We start from the raw sequence: 16,666 nt of genomic DNA, 5'->3' as shown, positions 1-16,666 counted from the left end.
AAAAAAAAAAAAAAAAAAAAAAAAAAAAGACAACCAACAATGTTCAATGCTTCAGTGAGTTCCAGGAGAATGACAGAAAAGCGGTCATTGGAATTAATGGCAAATTATTGATTTTTAAGAAAGCTGTTATTGAAGAAGAAACCAAGCATTCTAATAGGTTAATGAGTATGTTAGGCAGACAGAGAAAAGAACCCTTACTGGGAACTAGAGGGCCTGAGTTCCAGCATGGCCCTGCTGTTAAGTAGCCATATCATCTTTTTAGCATGGTTTTGAACTTATTTTGTGGTGAGGGGAAGCCTTCACTTTAAAACAATTTTTAATTGACATGTAATAATTGTACATATCTATAGGACAGAGAGTGATATTTCAATACATGCATACAATGTGTAATGATTAAATCAGGGTAATTAGCATATCCGTCACCTCAAACATTTATCATTTATTTGTGTTGGGTATATTCAAAATCTTCTCTTCTAGTTATTTGAGAATATATAATAAATTATTGTTACCTATACTCACCCCACAGTACTACAGAACACCAGAACTTAGTCCTCCTATCTAGCTGCCATATAACTTTCTGACCTTTCTCAAACTGTTTCCTAGTACTCCAACTTCTATAAAATACCTTCATCTCTCACATTCAAAGATTCATGCAAGCTACCTGTGTGCCCGAATCATACAGAGATATTGAGCTACATGTCTTTATCAGAAATAGGCCAGTTTTACCACTTGTAACTTATATGAAAGTGGGGCATTTTCTTAGTGTTTCCTAATATAGAAAAATTGAGACTACATTCATAGAAGATTTTCTCAAAGCAAACCAAGTTGATGATGTTCCTTCCTCAGCCTCCTCCCACCCCCAGTCCTTTACTTTTTAAAACTGAGATAAGGCATTATCCCTGGTATATCCGGTGACTTGCTCAATTGCCTGAAATCAGGGGATGCCACCAAAAGGCTTTGTTTGTTGAAATCCGTTGAGTAATATGAACAACCAATTCCCCTAAATCATGGCTCTCTAGCCACATATGATAACATACTTTTACAGGGACACCACTTCCTGAAACTCAGTGTCTCATATCACATGCTCCCAAAAATTAGCCAGAAATATGTTATTTAAGAAGAACCCAGATGCACTGAAGAAGGAACATTTGCTTATCTGAGGGGCTTATATCTATTTGGATCCCACAGCAATACAAATTCAGAATCACTGAGATGTTAAATATTACAAATCTTTTAGTTAGGTCTAGGCACACAGTCTAAATTCTAAATAATATTGCACAAAGTGAAGATTATTTTCAAATTTGCTTTTAAAGGGACTTAGACAATTCAGGTTTAAATTCAGTGGAGAAAAGGGGAAGAAAATGACAATTATCATCTATTGTACGCTGGCTGTATGCCAAACATGTTCACTTACATTATCTCATTCAAGCCTAACAGTAATATTTTGTAGTAAATGTAGCTTTGATTTTGGAGATGAGAAAACTGAGGCTGGGAGAGGTTAAATCATTCTCCCAAGGTAAAATGGCAAGTCGTAAAACTGGGACTGAAACTAAAGCTCCCCGACTCTGAAGCTCGAGCTCCTTCCACTCTACCATGCAGTTCAATCTGTTGAAAAAAAAAATCCACTCTTGAAAGCGTCTTAGCATTTTAAGCATAAAAGTATGTTAGTAGGGATCCTCTACAGCTTCCAAATTCTGTTTTATTTTACACACACGCGCGCGTACACACACACACACTCTCTCTCTCTCTCTCTTTCTCTCTCTCTCTCATATTTCCCCTTCCTATTGAAATTCAGCACCGAGGACAGTTCCCGATTCATGCTTGCAGGAAGCTGTCCTTGGATTCTGTTAGAGCTCACACTCTCATTCTTGACTTCCCAAGCGGCACCGAGAAAGAGAAGAGGAAATGTAAGAAAGTATAAGATGGGATCCTCTCACACCATGATGGAAATTAGCACATTTCCCAGAAGACCAAGATAAAAATGCATGTGAGAAGAACAAGAGAACCAAACAGATGGGGCAATAAAATGGAGGCGGAATGAGCTCATCAGGATTCCCAGCACACGGTTTAAGTCCATACTGGGCTCGCAGCTGACCTGGGACCAGCCGACATAGTGAATGAGTGGGTGGTTACTATGCTGCAGCATCAGTTACACTAAGAGATTAGGTGGAGCTGATTCACTGCTGCGGATCTGCATGACTTTTCAAGTGGAGGAAAATCTGTAGGCCCTGGTCTCTGCCACTCACATAACCATCCTCATGGGGAGCATGAGTCAGACATGCAGTATCTTTCAGGTAGACAAGGTTGTTGTGCTGTGAGTAAATCCAATATGAGCTTTTGTGTTGTCGAGAGCAGGTTTTAACCACAGCTACAGCATCTCCGTGTATGAAGGTTTACCTGCTATATTACACAACAACCTTGCCTTTCCACATCCACCTTTGGCTACAGGTTGTTCATAACACACACAGAAAAAACAACTTTCTGAAACATTCTTCACACCAACAGTGATTCCTTCTTTTCCAAACTACCAAGCACTGAGTACAGATGAAGTGCCTTTAGTGTTGAGTCTAATTCCCTTAACTTTTTAAATTTTTTAAATTATTATTATTATTATTTTTGAGATAGAGTTCTCGCTCTGTCACCAGGCTGGAATGCAGTGGTGCTATTTCGGCTCACTGCCACCTCTGCCTCCTGGGTTCAAGCGATTCTCCTGCCTCAGCCTCCTGAGTAGCTGGGACTACAGGTGCGCACCACCATGCCCAGCTAATTTCTGTATTTTTAGTAGAGATGGGGTTTCACCATGTTGGCCAGGATGGTCTCTATCTCGATTCACCAGCCTCAGCCTCCCAAAGTGCTGGGATTATAGGCATGAGCCACCACATCCGACCCCCCTTATCTTATATGCAAGGAAACTGAAGTCCAGGGAGGAGAAATGGCTTGTCCCAAACCACTTAATGACAAAGTTGGAATTAGCACTGGATCCCTCATTCCTAAGCCAGAAGCCTTTTCATTGCACCAGGAAGATAAAATAAAACTGTAAATAGCATATATTCTGTTAACTAAGCCTCTAATTATACTGCCTCCAAAGAAAATAACATTTCAAATGTCTGGGTCTTTCCATTTGAGCTTTGGCAATTTCACTGATCACTTCTTATATTGGAATCTCTTTTAAGATGTTTAGGAGTAATTATATTGGGATATATGCTACTTTTACTCTTGTACACTGCTTTCTTTGTTCAGGAGGAAATTAGAATTCTGGAAATACACATGATTTTGTTTAATTATTAAAGGAACAAGCTTCTATTTCAAGTAGTTGCAAATATGAACGAATCACTCTGTGTGTCAAGAAAGGATATATGGAACAATATAAGAATGATAATGCTCTACTGCCACATCCAATTAAGGGCCACCTAGGTCTACAAGCTTTCACTCAAAGCTATGAGTGAAAATGGAAAAGTCACATCGTTACCTGAATAATTTTGAAAACGTCTGGATTTGGTGCTTTATGAATCATCTGAAATGTAACAAGGCATAAAGTGCTTTGCAACCCTGTTGTCTTCATTACTGTAATTTGTGCATATGTAGGCTTATTTGAACTTTCAGAGTTTTCATCCAGCTGAAAAAGGATGTGGGAAGAATGAGTCCAGCCAAGGTCATACTTACAAGGTGAAGCTGACACCTCCTTGGGATGCAGACTAACAGAAACACAAGCCCGTTACTCACCCCCAAATCTCCCATTCATACCTTTCTTTGCTAATGAATATTCTTACCTGAACCATCATAACTTCCATTGTCCTCTGCTTTGGATACTTTGTAGACCTGGTTCCTGGCTCTCATTTTTTATCCACGAAGAGATTTTCATGAACAGAACTTTTCTTGAATTTAGCAATAATGTCTTTGAAAACCCCACAACTATTTACATAACAGAAGCTATTGTTTGAAGTGCAAAGCAGGTCAGAATTTGGTTTCTAGAGATTAATCACTGCAGTCTATATTATCATAATAATTTCATTTCTTTTGATACAATTTGCTTTCAGAATCAACCTCGGCTTCTGTGCACAAGTGACAAATCCATTTGTTTCTGGTACAATGGATAACGTGATTAACGACCTTGCAACAAGATTTCTTAAAAACATAGGAAAAAAAAAAGATTTTCCATGTCTAAATGTGCAGTAAGCCACCTCAGACTGCAGCTGTGCATCAAAATCGCTTTGAACTTGTTTTAAGCCACAGATTTGGAAAGATTCTGAAACAAATTTGCTCCTGACTTTTGGGGGTTTCTGCTCATATCTGCGGTCACCAAGAAGCTGAAGGCAGTGGCCTCACTTTGGGGAAGTGGTGACACTGCGGGGCCCCTGGTTTCAAGGACCGGGCACTGTTTGACCACGTGGTTCCATCGCGATGAGACTTCAGTTGGATGTCACTCCCCGTCCCAACAAGCTCAGGTCTTGCTGAATAAGGTAACCGTCCAGGGGACAGTCGATGGACACGCGAGCGAGGGTTCTGCAAGTGGCCTCGTGACTCTGTCCCCAACTCCGGGTGTCCCCTCCTTCCTGTCGGCGTCTGACGCCTGGTCCTGGTCCCAGTCCCCGAGGCCCCGGGGATTCTTCCGGAGCGTTTTCCGAGTCGGCTCGGGGGGTGGAGGCGGGACCGTGGAGCGCGTCCCGGGGACCGTTGCATCCGGAGGCGGCCGTCATGCGGCTGCTTCCCGCCTCAAGAGTGAGGTGGCCGGGCCTTGACGAGAAGGCCCACGCCTGACGCGGGGGCGGCTCGCGACGGAGGCGGGGGTTCGAGTCCCGCCTGAGGGGCTGCTCCTCCTGGGGAAAACACCTCCCTGAGAGCGGCGGCAAACGCACAGCTAGACCCAGCGCAGCGCCGGAAGCCACCCTGAGGAAGGGGCACCGGGGCACCAAGGGGCTCCCGGCTTCTCCTCAGCCCGTGGAGCCCGCGTCCTCGAGTGGGTTCGAGGGGCGCCCGGGCACGGCCGACCGAGGCTCTTGAGGGCCCCAAGGTCGTTTTCCACCTCAGTCCTCCCTTCCTGAGGCGGGGCCCGGGACCTCGCGCTCCTGCCTCAGGCTCCGGCCCACGCGCCCGCCCGGCAGCCAGGCGCGCAACTGGCAGCGCCCCCGCCCCGCCCCGCCCACTGCGTGACGCGCACTCGGCCGAGCCAATCAGAGCTCGCGGCGCGCGCCCCACGCGCTGGTCCCCTCCGCCCTCCAGCTTAAGAAAGGGCGCGCGGGCCGAGCACGGCCAGAGCGCCGCGCAGCGCTGAAGGTGCGGCTGTGAGGCGGCGGGCGGTTGTGAGGCGGCGGGCGGTTCCGGCCCCGCGGTGTACGAAGCCCTCGAGACGCGCGCTGGGCTACTGACTGAGTCGCAGCCAAGGCGCCTCCCGCGGAGCGCCCCGACGGCGCCCGCCAGCCCACGCAGAGCTGAGCGCGGGGGCAGCGGCGGTATGCTGGCGCTGCTGGCCGCGGGCGTGGCGCTCGCCGTGGCCGCTGGGGCCCAGGACAGCCCGGCGCCCGGCAGTCGCTTCGTGTGCACAGCGCTGCCCCCGGAGGCGGTGCGCGCCGGCTGCCCGTTGCCCGCGATGCCCATGCAGGGCGGTGCACTGAGTCCCGAGGAGGAGCTGCGGGCCGCGGTGCTGCAGCTGCGCGAGACCGTCGTGCAGCAGAAAGAGACTCTGGGTGCGCAGCGCGAGGCTATCCGCGAGCTCACTGGCAAGCTGGCGCGCTGCGAGGGGCTGGCGAGCGGCAAGGCGCGCGGCGCGGGGGCCACGGGCAAGGACACGATGGGCGACCTGCCGCGGGACCCCGGCCATGTCGTGGAGCAGCTCAGCCGCTCGCTGCAGACCCTCAAGGACCGCCTGGAGAGCCTCGAGGTAGCGGCGCGAAGGGAGCGCGGGGGACCTGGGATGGGGACGCTCCTGAGTCGTGGGGAGGAAGACACGGGAGGATCAGGGGAAGAGAGCATGGCACTGGGGAGGGTGTGATCGTCCAAGGGGTGAGCTGGACTTGAGGGTGAAAGGTGGGGGGTCTTGATCCTGCTCGGGAACTTCCCTGGGTGGCATCCCTTCCCGCCCCCCTGCTCTTGCTGGAAGGAAACGTTTAAATTCCTCCCCCATCCTCCCCTAGCCGGTATCGGCCCGCGGGTCCTGCCGAGCACTTCCAGAGGTCCGAGCAAGCGAACCTAGACAGCAAAGCCGCGGGCGCCAAATACTAGGGGACGACGCGGTAGTCTCTGTCCTCTTGCAAATCTCCAAACCTCCGGGAGCTGGGATGCGCTTCCGCGAGGCTGCCGCGGGAGGTCAACTGCCCCGGGCATCTGGTGTTTCCTTTTATAAATCAGGTCAGGCTGGACTAGAGGGGGCGGAAGTCTGGGGACTGGGGTTGCAGGGAGGCGAACGCAGGGGGTCACCGGCGACCCCAGATAGCATATTAGAGGAAACCTCTGGTTAACTTCAAAGACTCTCCTGTCTTCAAGTTGGACCGTTTTAAGGTGCTCTTCCGGATTGATTCAGGGAAGACCTTATTCCTTGCTCGCTCTCTCTCTCTCTCTCAATCTCTCTCTCTCCCCCTCTCCCCCCTCCCCCCCACCCACCCATCCCCGCCTCCGTCTCATCTCTCTCTCAGAATTTGTGTGCAGTTTGGGAGTTTAAGTGAGAGAAGAATCTTCAATTATTTTTCATCTTTAGGCTCCACCCTTTTTAAGAAGTGTGGACATTGCTGTTTATAGCCTTTGTGAAAATACTTCTCAGCAAAACTAGGTTTAAATTACACGTGGTAATTATTGCAAAAATGACTGGAGGGTTTCTTTTGGCATGAGGGCTAAATACAGTATTTCCAGCATCAGTATATTTCCTGATTCATTGTGATTCCTAACAGCTAGCATTTCTGGAGCACTAAATATGAGTCAGGCACATTATTTAATCTTTTGATCCTTGGAACAATGAATGGCACGAGGCAGGTCCCGTTCTATGCATTTTACAATTTGGAACACTTTGTGGAGAAGGGTAAATAGCTTGCCATGAACTCACGGCTAGGCAGCCTGCCACAGCCTCCAGAACCACATGATGGTAGAGGAGAAAAAGAAATAGGAAGCGAGGATTTAGAAACAGCATTAAAAACAAAGATTGCTGGAGTTCAGAATAGCAACGTTTTAGATCTGTCATTTTCCAGAAACATCTTTGCATGCATAGTGTTATTTACCTTAGTGCCAGACCGGAACTTGGGGACTGTTTTCATTTCTAGGTGAAAACTCCTTGGCTTTCTGTACCATCGATGTACTCAGAAAAAAAAAAAAAAAAAAAAAAAAAATCCTAGAGCTGTTTTGGTCTCTACCCAACATAGAATTATAGGTGTTACTTAGAATGTTGACTCTTTAGTGAAAGGAGAAAAACGGCTTTTTGAGAAGGGAAAATGAGATTCGCAAGTTTCAAATATTGCAGCAAAGTAATTCTTGTGTGACTTTGAAATCCTTTCCATACCAAAAAAGCATCAGTCAGATACTCCCTTGCCTGCCAGTGGCATGATTCAGTGCTCGAGTTTTGGAAGCTTCTCCTTGTGTGGTTCAGGCCATCAGAGCCACATTTCACAATTTCTTTTTTAACTCTTTCTGTGCCCCTTCCTCCCGGTGGCTGAAAGCACCAGCTCAGAGCGAACGTGTCCAATGCTGGGCTGCCCGGGGACTTCCGTGATGTGCTCCAGCGGCGGCTGGGGGAGCTGGAGAGGCAGCTTCTGCGCAAAGTGGCAGAGCTGGAGGACGAGAAGTCTCTGCTGCACAATGAGACCTCAGCTCACCGGCAGAAGACGGAAAGCACCCTGAACGCGCTGCTGCAGAGGGTCACCGAGCTGGAGCGAGGTGTGTGCCTGGCCTGTTTCTCTGGGAGTGGCCTGATTTTCACTACTTGTGGTCAGACATGGGATTCCAGTAGATGGACAGGAGGGATTATGACACACCACATGGTCTTGGTTCCTGGGTGTTTGAGCAAATAATAAAGGTGACTGCCCGTGGTCATCTCAGGAAAGAGCTGTCAGCCCCCAGCCCCACTGGTATTATCCAGGGAAAAGTGAATGTGCTGAGGACCAGCTTTGATAAACAACCACATGGGCATTTCTTAACTAGTCCTGGCAGCAGATTCTTCGAATCTTTCTCTTCTCTGCTCACACTGTGGTGATTAAGTTTCTCCCACAGGAGACAGAGAGGGAGGCATCAGGGGATAATTCAGATTGCATCATCAACCCCCAAACCACTGGGTGGCTTGGGTGTGAAGTTGTAGGTTTGCCTATATTGGGTATTTATAGGACTGCAATCTTCCTGGACACACTACCCTGATGAAGCCATTTTCCCATGACTCCATTTCATGAATTGAAAGGAGGTTTTCCAAAAGCAGAACATCCAAGAGAGGGGCCAGATGGAGAAGGGGTTGGTGTTACTGTTCCATTTTACAGCCAGCATCTACGAGTCACAGGCCTCTTTCATCCCTTTCCTAGTCTCTTCCTCCAGAAAAGCCCATCCTTTCTTCCTTGCCCTTCTCAGAAAAAGGTGAGTGTGGCTTACCTGGTAGACTTGGATTCTTGAGTTTCCAAGAAATCTTCCTCTCTGTCTCCCCTCTGTTGCTGGGTGGCCTCAGTAGACTTCCTTAGGCCTCAAGAGTCATCCCTGAAGGTAGAGCAGCCACAGCTGTGGCTTCGGTCCCATGACAGAAGGAGAGAGCATCTAGGCACAGGTGCGTATGGGTGGGCCCAGCCTGAGCCACAGTGGATCCTCAGGACATCCAGGGTTAGGGAGCCGGCACATGAAACGTAGTTTGCCTCTTGAAAGGGGAGCTGTGGAATGAGAGGAGGGCTCTGTGAGGGACCTTGGTGGCTGTAAACCTCCTTCTGCACAGTGGCCAAGTTGCCACGAGGAGGTGGGTAAATAGCAGAATACTGAGCCAGAGCCTCAGTAGTGCCAGGCGGGAGCTCCGACTCCTGGTATACCCATTTCACAGATGAGAAAACACTGTTCTCAGTGGGACATGTATCCTTTGGGGAGAGGGGCCCCAAAAGGGGCCTGGGCCGCTAGCTGGTGAACAGTGACAGTCACATCAACCTGCACCTCCCCCTTCTCCTTCTCTGACTCAAGGCCGATGCCATTTCACTGGGCCTATTCCTAAGGTAAGCCATCATCATGACTTTGGCCACCGAGAAGGTGCCACTTTGTGACAGTCCCATCCCCAGCCTGTCCGTTACCAGCCAGAAAGAAACAGTCAGGACTCAGGCCCCACCAGCCTGACTCTTGATCCTTTAGTTTCCCAGAAAGCCCTCAGAGCTTATCTGGTATAGAGGGGAAGCTCACCTCTACAAGGGCAAAGACACTGGCTGGCCATTCGTGTACCCCTTAAAGGCAGCCCAGCTTCTATTCATCTCCCCATGGGAACTCTAGAATCCTTCTGTGAGCTCCACCAACTCAGCTCTGGGATGTGCCTTTAATGAAAGTAATTATTTGTGGACCAGTTTGTCTTCTGGGCAATTCTGAGTTTATATTTGTCCTGTTGGTGACAATTGTAAAGAGATGCCTAAACACCCAGTCCCCCAAATATACTATGATAGGAAACAACACCAAGTTTCTTAGACACATCCAGCTGAGCTAGACCTCAACCACACAACAGGCAGGGGGCCTTGGTGGAGGGACTCTGGCCTTTGGTCCATCATCCTCCACCCTTTATGGACCAGATGCATCTGCTGCGAGTTCCACATGCAGCATTTTGTAACTTATGCCATGACCCTGCTAGGTAGGTATTAGTTCACACAAGGGAGTAAAGACAGAGAGCTAAAGTGATGCTTGCATTCACAGCAGATTGCAGAGCTGGGAGTGAAGTTGGTGGTCACCCCAGAGGAGTGATGGAGGCTGCAGCCTGGAGCAGTGTGTGGGCCCCAGCCCTGATGGACCAGAGGCTACTTGGAGCCCCTAGCAAGCGCCTGACCTCTGGCATCTGGACACCCCTGGACACCCCTGCTGCCTGAGGCCCAGGGTTGCTCACTTTTCTTTGTTGCAAGTCCTGTTCCTCTGCAAGGGCCTCCAGAGTCTGGGCCAGCTGTCTAGGCACCTTCGGGCTCTGTCTTGAAATAAATGTTGCTGCTGAGAAAACCAAAGCTGCATCTCTTCCAGCCCCAGGCTGCCCACCCACTGCTGAGCCTCTCTGCCACCTGCAGTGTCTGATTTATTGGTCAGGCCTTTTAATTCCTTAATTGATTTTAACCAAGTTTCCTCCAACCGCCAAGCTGTTTTATTTAAATAAAAGGAAACGGCTCTCAGGGTACAGGCCCCTCTGCCCCTCGGCTCTCCCAGCTCTAATTAAACCTATCTGTTGTCACCAAGCTAACGATATTACCCACACAGAGTTGTATCAGATTGGCAAGCCTGCCCTCTCGCAAGTACAGCAACCATTTATCTCTGTTAGACCAATGATGCCTTCATTAAGGACATGGTCATTTGCCACTTGAAGATTAGGTGTGAGTGGCTCCGTGTTGTGGAAAGAGGGACTTCCAGGGCCTGGCCTGTCGTTCCCTAGCTGTGTGACCTTGGGTAAGTCACCTCAGTTCTCTGAGCCTCCATGCGCCAACTATGCAACCTGCAAATATGGGGGAGTAGGGACATTCTGGTTCTCTCTCTCAGTTTTGCTTTTCAGCCTAATGAAGGGCTTGTCGCAGCCTTCACTCTGGCCTGGCCCCTTGGCCTCTTGGGTGAGCAGGTCTTCCCAGCCCTCACCAGGTGCCCAGCAGCTCCTCAGTGGCATGGAGAGGTGCCCATCCTTAGGAGGTCAGGAGCAATCAGGCAAGACCACCATCGGCAGATATGAGGACACGCTGCATGTGAGGCCCAGATTCTAGAATGTACACACTGCCTGTTCCAGAGAGGTTAGAAAAGGGATAGTGGATTCTGCTCTGCTCCTTTGCAGAAACCCTCCTTAGATAGATGTGAACTGCAGCACTCAGGAGCCTCTGTGTGTGTTATTTACTCTGAGAGAAAATGAATTTGGGGGATTGTGGTTGAGAAAGGTTTATCTATTCTGGCCTGTGTTCTGCAGAAGGGACTGATTTAATTCCACAGTGACACAGGCTCCAGAGAGCCCCTTGTCTCTGATAGCCTCGGAGACTGTCTCAGCCCTTGTGGATGCTTAACCAACACTTGTTGAATGAGTGAAGGGCGTTTAGATTCCTTCAATGGCAGGGTCTGGTTCTCACATAACAGGACAGCCTTTGCCATGACAGCTGGCACAATCAAACGGTGTCCTGCAAACTTTGGAATCCGTGATACCTGGACAGGGGCTGCTGCTGTGGTTTACTTAATTTTGAGCTTCAACTGAGGCTGTATTGGAAATTACGTAAACTCATTCGAGAGCTTGTTTTCAAGGATTTTAGAAGCACCAGTGACATGGGGGTGGCCAGTGGACTCACCAGTTCCAGGAAGGTTGGAAGGGTCAAGGCCCTGGCCAGGTATGTTCCCCTAAAAGGGGAAAGATACCCTGCAGTTCCCCTGCCTGCCACTGGATCCAAACTACAGGAAATGATTGATAAACTCAATCTTCTCTTGAGGAGGAAAAGAGCAAAGCGGTTAACATTAGAGATTTAGACCAAAAAGCCACTTTGTAGTTAAGTTATGGAGTCAAGACTTGGGAGCCTGACTCCTTTGCCTCAGCAGTGGTAATTCTTTCATGTGAGCAGTGATGCAGACTCAGTCACTTGCCAAGTGTTTATTGGGTTCCTGGGTTGCTGTATGACTTCCTTCTGAGCCCAAGACCTGGGGTTCTAGATCCTGCCCTTGCTGAAGAAGCCGAAGGAGCCAGGATTTTAAGGAAATAGCTGAAGTTATAAGATGTAGCTAAGGAAGCAGTTTCTGGCTTAACACAGCAAGAAAATTAAATCTACCTTTCTTTTCCTTCCTCAGGGAGCAGAAAAGAGAGTATTAACCAGAAAGGACCAGAGCTTTTCCTTTTCTTTTCTTCTTCTTCTTCTTCTTCTTCTTTTTTTTCTTTTCTTTTTTTTTTTTTTTTTTTTTTTTTTTTTTTTTTTTTTTTTTTTTTTTTTTTTTTTTTTGAGACAGAGGAGTCTCCCTCTGTCATCCAGGCAGGAGTGCAATGATACAATCAGTCATAGCTCATTGCAGCCTGGACCTCCTGGGCTCAAGGGGTCCCCACCTCAGCCTCCTTAGTAGATGGGACCACAGGTATGTGCTACCCTGCCCAGCTAATTTTTATATTTTTTGTAGAGACAAGTTCTTGCCATGTTGCCCAGGCTATTCTCAAACTCCTGGGCTCAAGCAGTCTTCCCACCTCAGCCTCCCAAAGCACTATGATTACAGGCATGAGTCGCTGCACTTGGCTAATTTTAAATGTGTTTGTAGAGATGGGGTCTTGCTATGTTGCACAGGCTGGTCTTGAACTCTTGGCCTCAAGCAATCCTCCTGCCTCGGCCTCCCAAAATGCTAGGATTATGTGAGCCACCACACCCATACAAGAGTTTTTTCTTCTAGATTTCAAAAGACCCCTTTTCCTGTCCTAAAAGACAGAACTAAATTCTCTAATGCGCCCAATGCATTGCTGGCAAAATCTTCCTTTTCCTTCCTTTTCCTGGGTGTCCTTGGGGCCCGTACTTGCTGTCACCTGTGCCTGGAGTTCTCTTCTGTGGGTCTTTCCAGGCCTTCCCTGCCTCCTCTGCCTTGCCTCCCCCACCGCTCCCCACCTTAGCAAGAGCCACTGCCTGGCCTTCCGTCACGTACCTGCTGCTGGTTTCATGTCCTTTTCCCCGCCCAAATGTAAGCTCCCTAAGGGCAAGGATTCCATTTCATGTCCTGAATCCTGCTAGACTTCAGCCTTTTATCAGTGGCTGGCATGGAGTGGTCTTTGGTCACTTGCTGGAGGGTCCAGCAAGGCTGTGTGAGGGACCTTGTTGAGGGTCCAGCGAGCCATGACTCTGGGCCATGCTGGTGGGATGGGGGTGCCGGGTCTAACACGCTACTGGCCTCTCTTCCTCCCCACCCCAGGCAACAGCGCCTTTAAATCACCAGATGCGTTCAAAGTGTCCCTCCCACTCCGCACAAACTACATATACGGCAAGATCAAGAAGACGCTGCCCGAGCTGTATGCCTTCACCATTTGCCTGTGGCTTCGGTCTAGCGCCTCGCCAGGCATTGGCACCCCCTTCTCCTATGCAGTGCCAGGGCAGGCCAATGAGATCGTGCTGATAGAGTGGGGCAACAACCCTATTGAGCTGCTCATCAACGACAAGGTAAGGCCCGCTGGCACTGCCACCCTCCCCAACCCATCTCGCAGTAGAAGGGTCCACAGCCTGCACATCCCAGCTGTCCTCACCCTCCTTGGGCTGCACAGCAGGGGCCCAGATGTGCAACTGCAGGGCTGTCCTCCTCGTGGTGGGGATAGCTTTGCACATGCTGGGTGGCTCACAGGGGCGGGCTGGAACAGCTGCAGCTTGTCGGGGCCTGAGCTATGAGTTCAGCCATGAAGTGGTAGAAGGTCCAGGCACCGAGGCCCGTAGACTGGCAGAAGGAGCAGGTCTCCGATTGGGGCCTGGATTGAGAGAGGCCCTCCGGCAGGTCGGTGAGGGCTGCTCCCCAGGGCCACACTGATTTAGGGGGTGTGTGTCCCAGTGTAAGAGACTCCTTATGAGCATGTTTTGGTGGGGGTCAGGTTTCTAGAGATATAATTATATACAGCAAAATGTACCCATTTTAATGTACAATTCAGAAAGTTTGGACAAATGCACACAGTTGTGTAACCACCACCACAATAAAACAGTTCCATCACCCATCAAAACCCCCTCACACCCCTTCATAGTTAACTATGATCCCAGCCCCAGCCCATGGCCACTGCTGACCTGTTATCTGTACTATAGTCTTGCCTTTTCCAGAGCAAATGCCCCCCCCTTTTTTTTTTTGAGATGGAGTTTCACTCTTGTTGCCCAGGCTGGAGTGCAATGGCGCCATCTCAGCTCACTGCAACCTCCGCCTCCCAGCTTCAAGCATTTCTTCTGTCTCAGCCTCCTGAGTAGCTGAGACTGCAGGTACATGCCACCATTCCCAGCTAAGTTTTGTATTATAAGTAGAGATGGGTTTCACCCTGTTGGCCAGGATGGTCTCAATCTCTTGACCTTGTGATCCACCCGCCTCAGCCTCCCAAAGTGCTGGGATTACAGGCATGAGCCACCGCGCCTGGCCCAAATGCCCTTTCTTAATAGACTTCCTGGTTTTGGCATTAAGGAGTGGTCTTCTCAAGAGATCTGCTCCAAGGGTTGGACATGGTAGCTCATGCCTGTAATTCCAGCACTTTGGGAGACCAAGGCAGGAGGATCACATGAGCCCAGGAGTTTGAGAGCAGCTTGGGCAAAATAGCAAGACCCCGTCTCTACAAAAAATTTTAAAATTAGTTAGGCGTGATGGTGTGCACCTGTAGTTCCAGCTACTCAGGAGGCTGAGGCAGAAGGATGGATTTGCACCCAGGAAGTCGAGGCTACAATGAGCTATGGTTGCACCACTATATTCCAGCCTGGGTGACAGAGCAATACCCTGTCTCTTAAAAAAAAAAAAAAAGAAAGTCCACTCTGGGCCTCCTGGGGATGTCTCAGAGCCCCACTTTCAAACTTTCATTCTAATGGCAGATTCCATGTAACAAAAAGAGCATTCTCAGATCCTGGACTGTTGGGCATTTGAGTGGCTATGCAAATTCCCTGGCATTCAGGCCACCCCTGGTGGAGGTGGGGGCAGTTCAGCCCCTTACTCTGTTTGTCTTCAGTGAACTGCCCTGGATGGAATTTGTTGAAGTTTAAGAAAGGCTGTGGCATCGGCCTACTGATCTCCTCCTAGCAGTGATCCCTTGCCTGAGCCAAGGGTTAATTGTTCTAAATAACATCCTAGGACACAGTGGGCCTGAGAGCCTTGTTGTCCTCCTGGGTTTGGATGGCTTGTAAACATCGAATTCCTGGGAGGGAAGCTGCGGGTTGCTAGGAGACCAGCAGCAACAACTCAGTGGTTCACAGGCAAGCCTGCGTGGAAAGTGCTTGCAGGACCACCAGGGACCCTGCTGGTGGCAGCATCCTCTCCCCAGTTCCTCGTACCATTTGTGAGCTCCCTGCCCACACAGATACTCATACACATGCTTGGAGGCCTCTGGGCTGCTGCACAGGGCGGACAGGGCACACCTCCAGCACACAGACAGATCCCTGAGTGCCACCATGGAAGTTTGGGACTTGGCGTGAGGAGTGAGGATCTCTGGTGTGTTTTCCAAGGAGGCTGGCCTGGTGAAGCCCTGACTTCCCCAGGTTCTCTGGCGTGGAGAGCTCAGGACCAGCATGGCAGTATTGACCCTGACATCTGCTCTGTCCTCAGCAACGTCAGGCCCCAAGGGTGTTCCGTTAATGTGAGGGCCGCTCTGGGGTCAGGGCTTCCACCTGGGCTGCCCCATTCATGTTCTCCACGCATGACCCTGGGTGACAAGGGGAACAGTGTGGCTCAGGGGGACTGTGGGATGTCCTTCCCGCTTCCTGCCCTGGGGAACCTCAAGGGCATAGGCCCGGCAGTCCTTACCTGCGCATTGCTGCCCACAGGTTGCACAGCTGCCCCTGTTTGTCAGTGACGGCAAGTGGCACCACATCTGCGTCACCTGGACAACACGGGACGGCATGTGGGAGGCGTTCCAGGATGGAGAGAAGCTGGGCACTGGGGAGAACCTGGCCCCCTGGCATCCCATCAAGCCTGGGGGCGTGCTGATCCTTGGGCAAGAGCAGGTGGGTGCAGGGTGGGCACAGGATGGCTGTGCACCCTTCCAGGGATGGTTTGAGGAGGGACCAGCCAAGCAGCACGAGGCCAGGCCTGCAGCTGTCCCTGCTCCTGGCCCCACAGACCTGGCCACAGTGTCCTGACAGCCAGCTGGGGGTAACGAGGCCCCAGCAGCCTGGCCCTTGCTGTTCTGGGGTCTCAGGTTGGGCGTGGGGACATGGCCTTCATGGCAGGGATGAGGTGGGTGTGTTTTAAACAGATTTCAAATAGAACCTGGCACAGAAGGGTGTGAATGTCCCTGTGGTCATGGGGTCACCTCCATGAAGCTCCCAGGCTCCAGCTTCCATCTGGGAGGTGGCTGTGTGAGGGAGTCTCCTGGGGTGCTTATGGTACCGACTCAGGGTTGTGGGGCTGGTGTCCTCCAGGAGCCCCCTGCTCAGTGTCTCAGCCCTGTTACCCAGCAAGGGGCACTTAGGTAATACATGGTGGGTGCTCAGCCCGTGGGGGAGTCAGGGAGGAAAGAGTGACACCTCAAAGCATCCTGAAGAAACTTCCCATCTAGGGAGGGAACAGCTAAGCTGGCTGTCTGGTCTGGGACAGATAAAGCATTGGCATTTCTGTCTGTGTTTGGGTTTGATGATGTACAGCGGGAGTACATTGGGGGGTTTGATGATGTACAGCGGGGGAGTAGATGCAGGTGCATTGGGGGTTTGATGGACAGCAGGGGAGTAGATACAGGTGCATTGGGGGGTTTGATGATGGACAATGGGGAAGTAGACGCAGGTGCATTGGGGGTTTGATGGACGGGGTGGGGTCGGGGAGTAGACGCAGGTGCATTGGGGGATTTGATGATGGACAGCGGGGAGTAGACACAGGTGCATTGGGGGTTTGATGA

At 50.3% G+C, this 16,666-nt stretch overlaps 1 protein-coding gene across 1 annotated transcript in view; it reads left to right on the top strand.

The window, feature by feature from the left end:
- The first annotated feature begins 5,252 nt into the window (after window positions 1–5,252).
- NPTX2 (neuronal pentraxin 2) overlaps window positions 5,253–16,666 on the top strand; it is a 13,453-nt gene continuing 2,039 nt past the window's right edge. The window contains exons 1-4 of the mRNA XM_017533710.1: window positions 5,253–5,878; window positions 7,641–7,857; window positions 13,024–13,268; window positions 15,600–15,779. Coding sequence (XP_017389199.1) covers window positions 5,453–5,878; window positions 7,641–7,857; window positions 13,024–13,268; window positions 15,600–15,779 — 1,068 coding nt within the window. The 5' untranslated portion in view covers window positions 5,253–5,452. The remainder of the gene's footprint in view (window positions 5,879–7,640; window positions 7,858–13,023; window positions 13,269–15,599; window positions 15,780–16,666) is intronic.

This window comes from Cebus imitator, unplaced genomic scaffold (assembly GCF_001604975.1).
Source record: "Cebus imitator isolate Cc_AM_T3 unplaced genomic scaffold, Cebus_imitator-1.0 Scaffold82, whole genome shotgun sequence".
In the NCBI taxonomy this organism is placed as follows: Eukaryota; Metazoa; Chordata; class Mammalia; order Primates; family Cebidae; genus Cebus; species Cebus imitator.
Note: the sequence above shows the minus strand (reverse complement) of the source record. Positions and strands in the feature narration are given on the sequence as shown.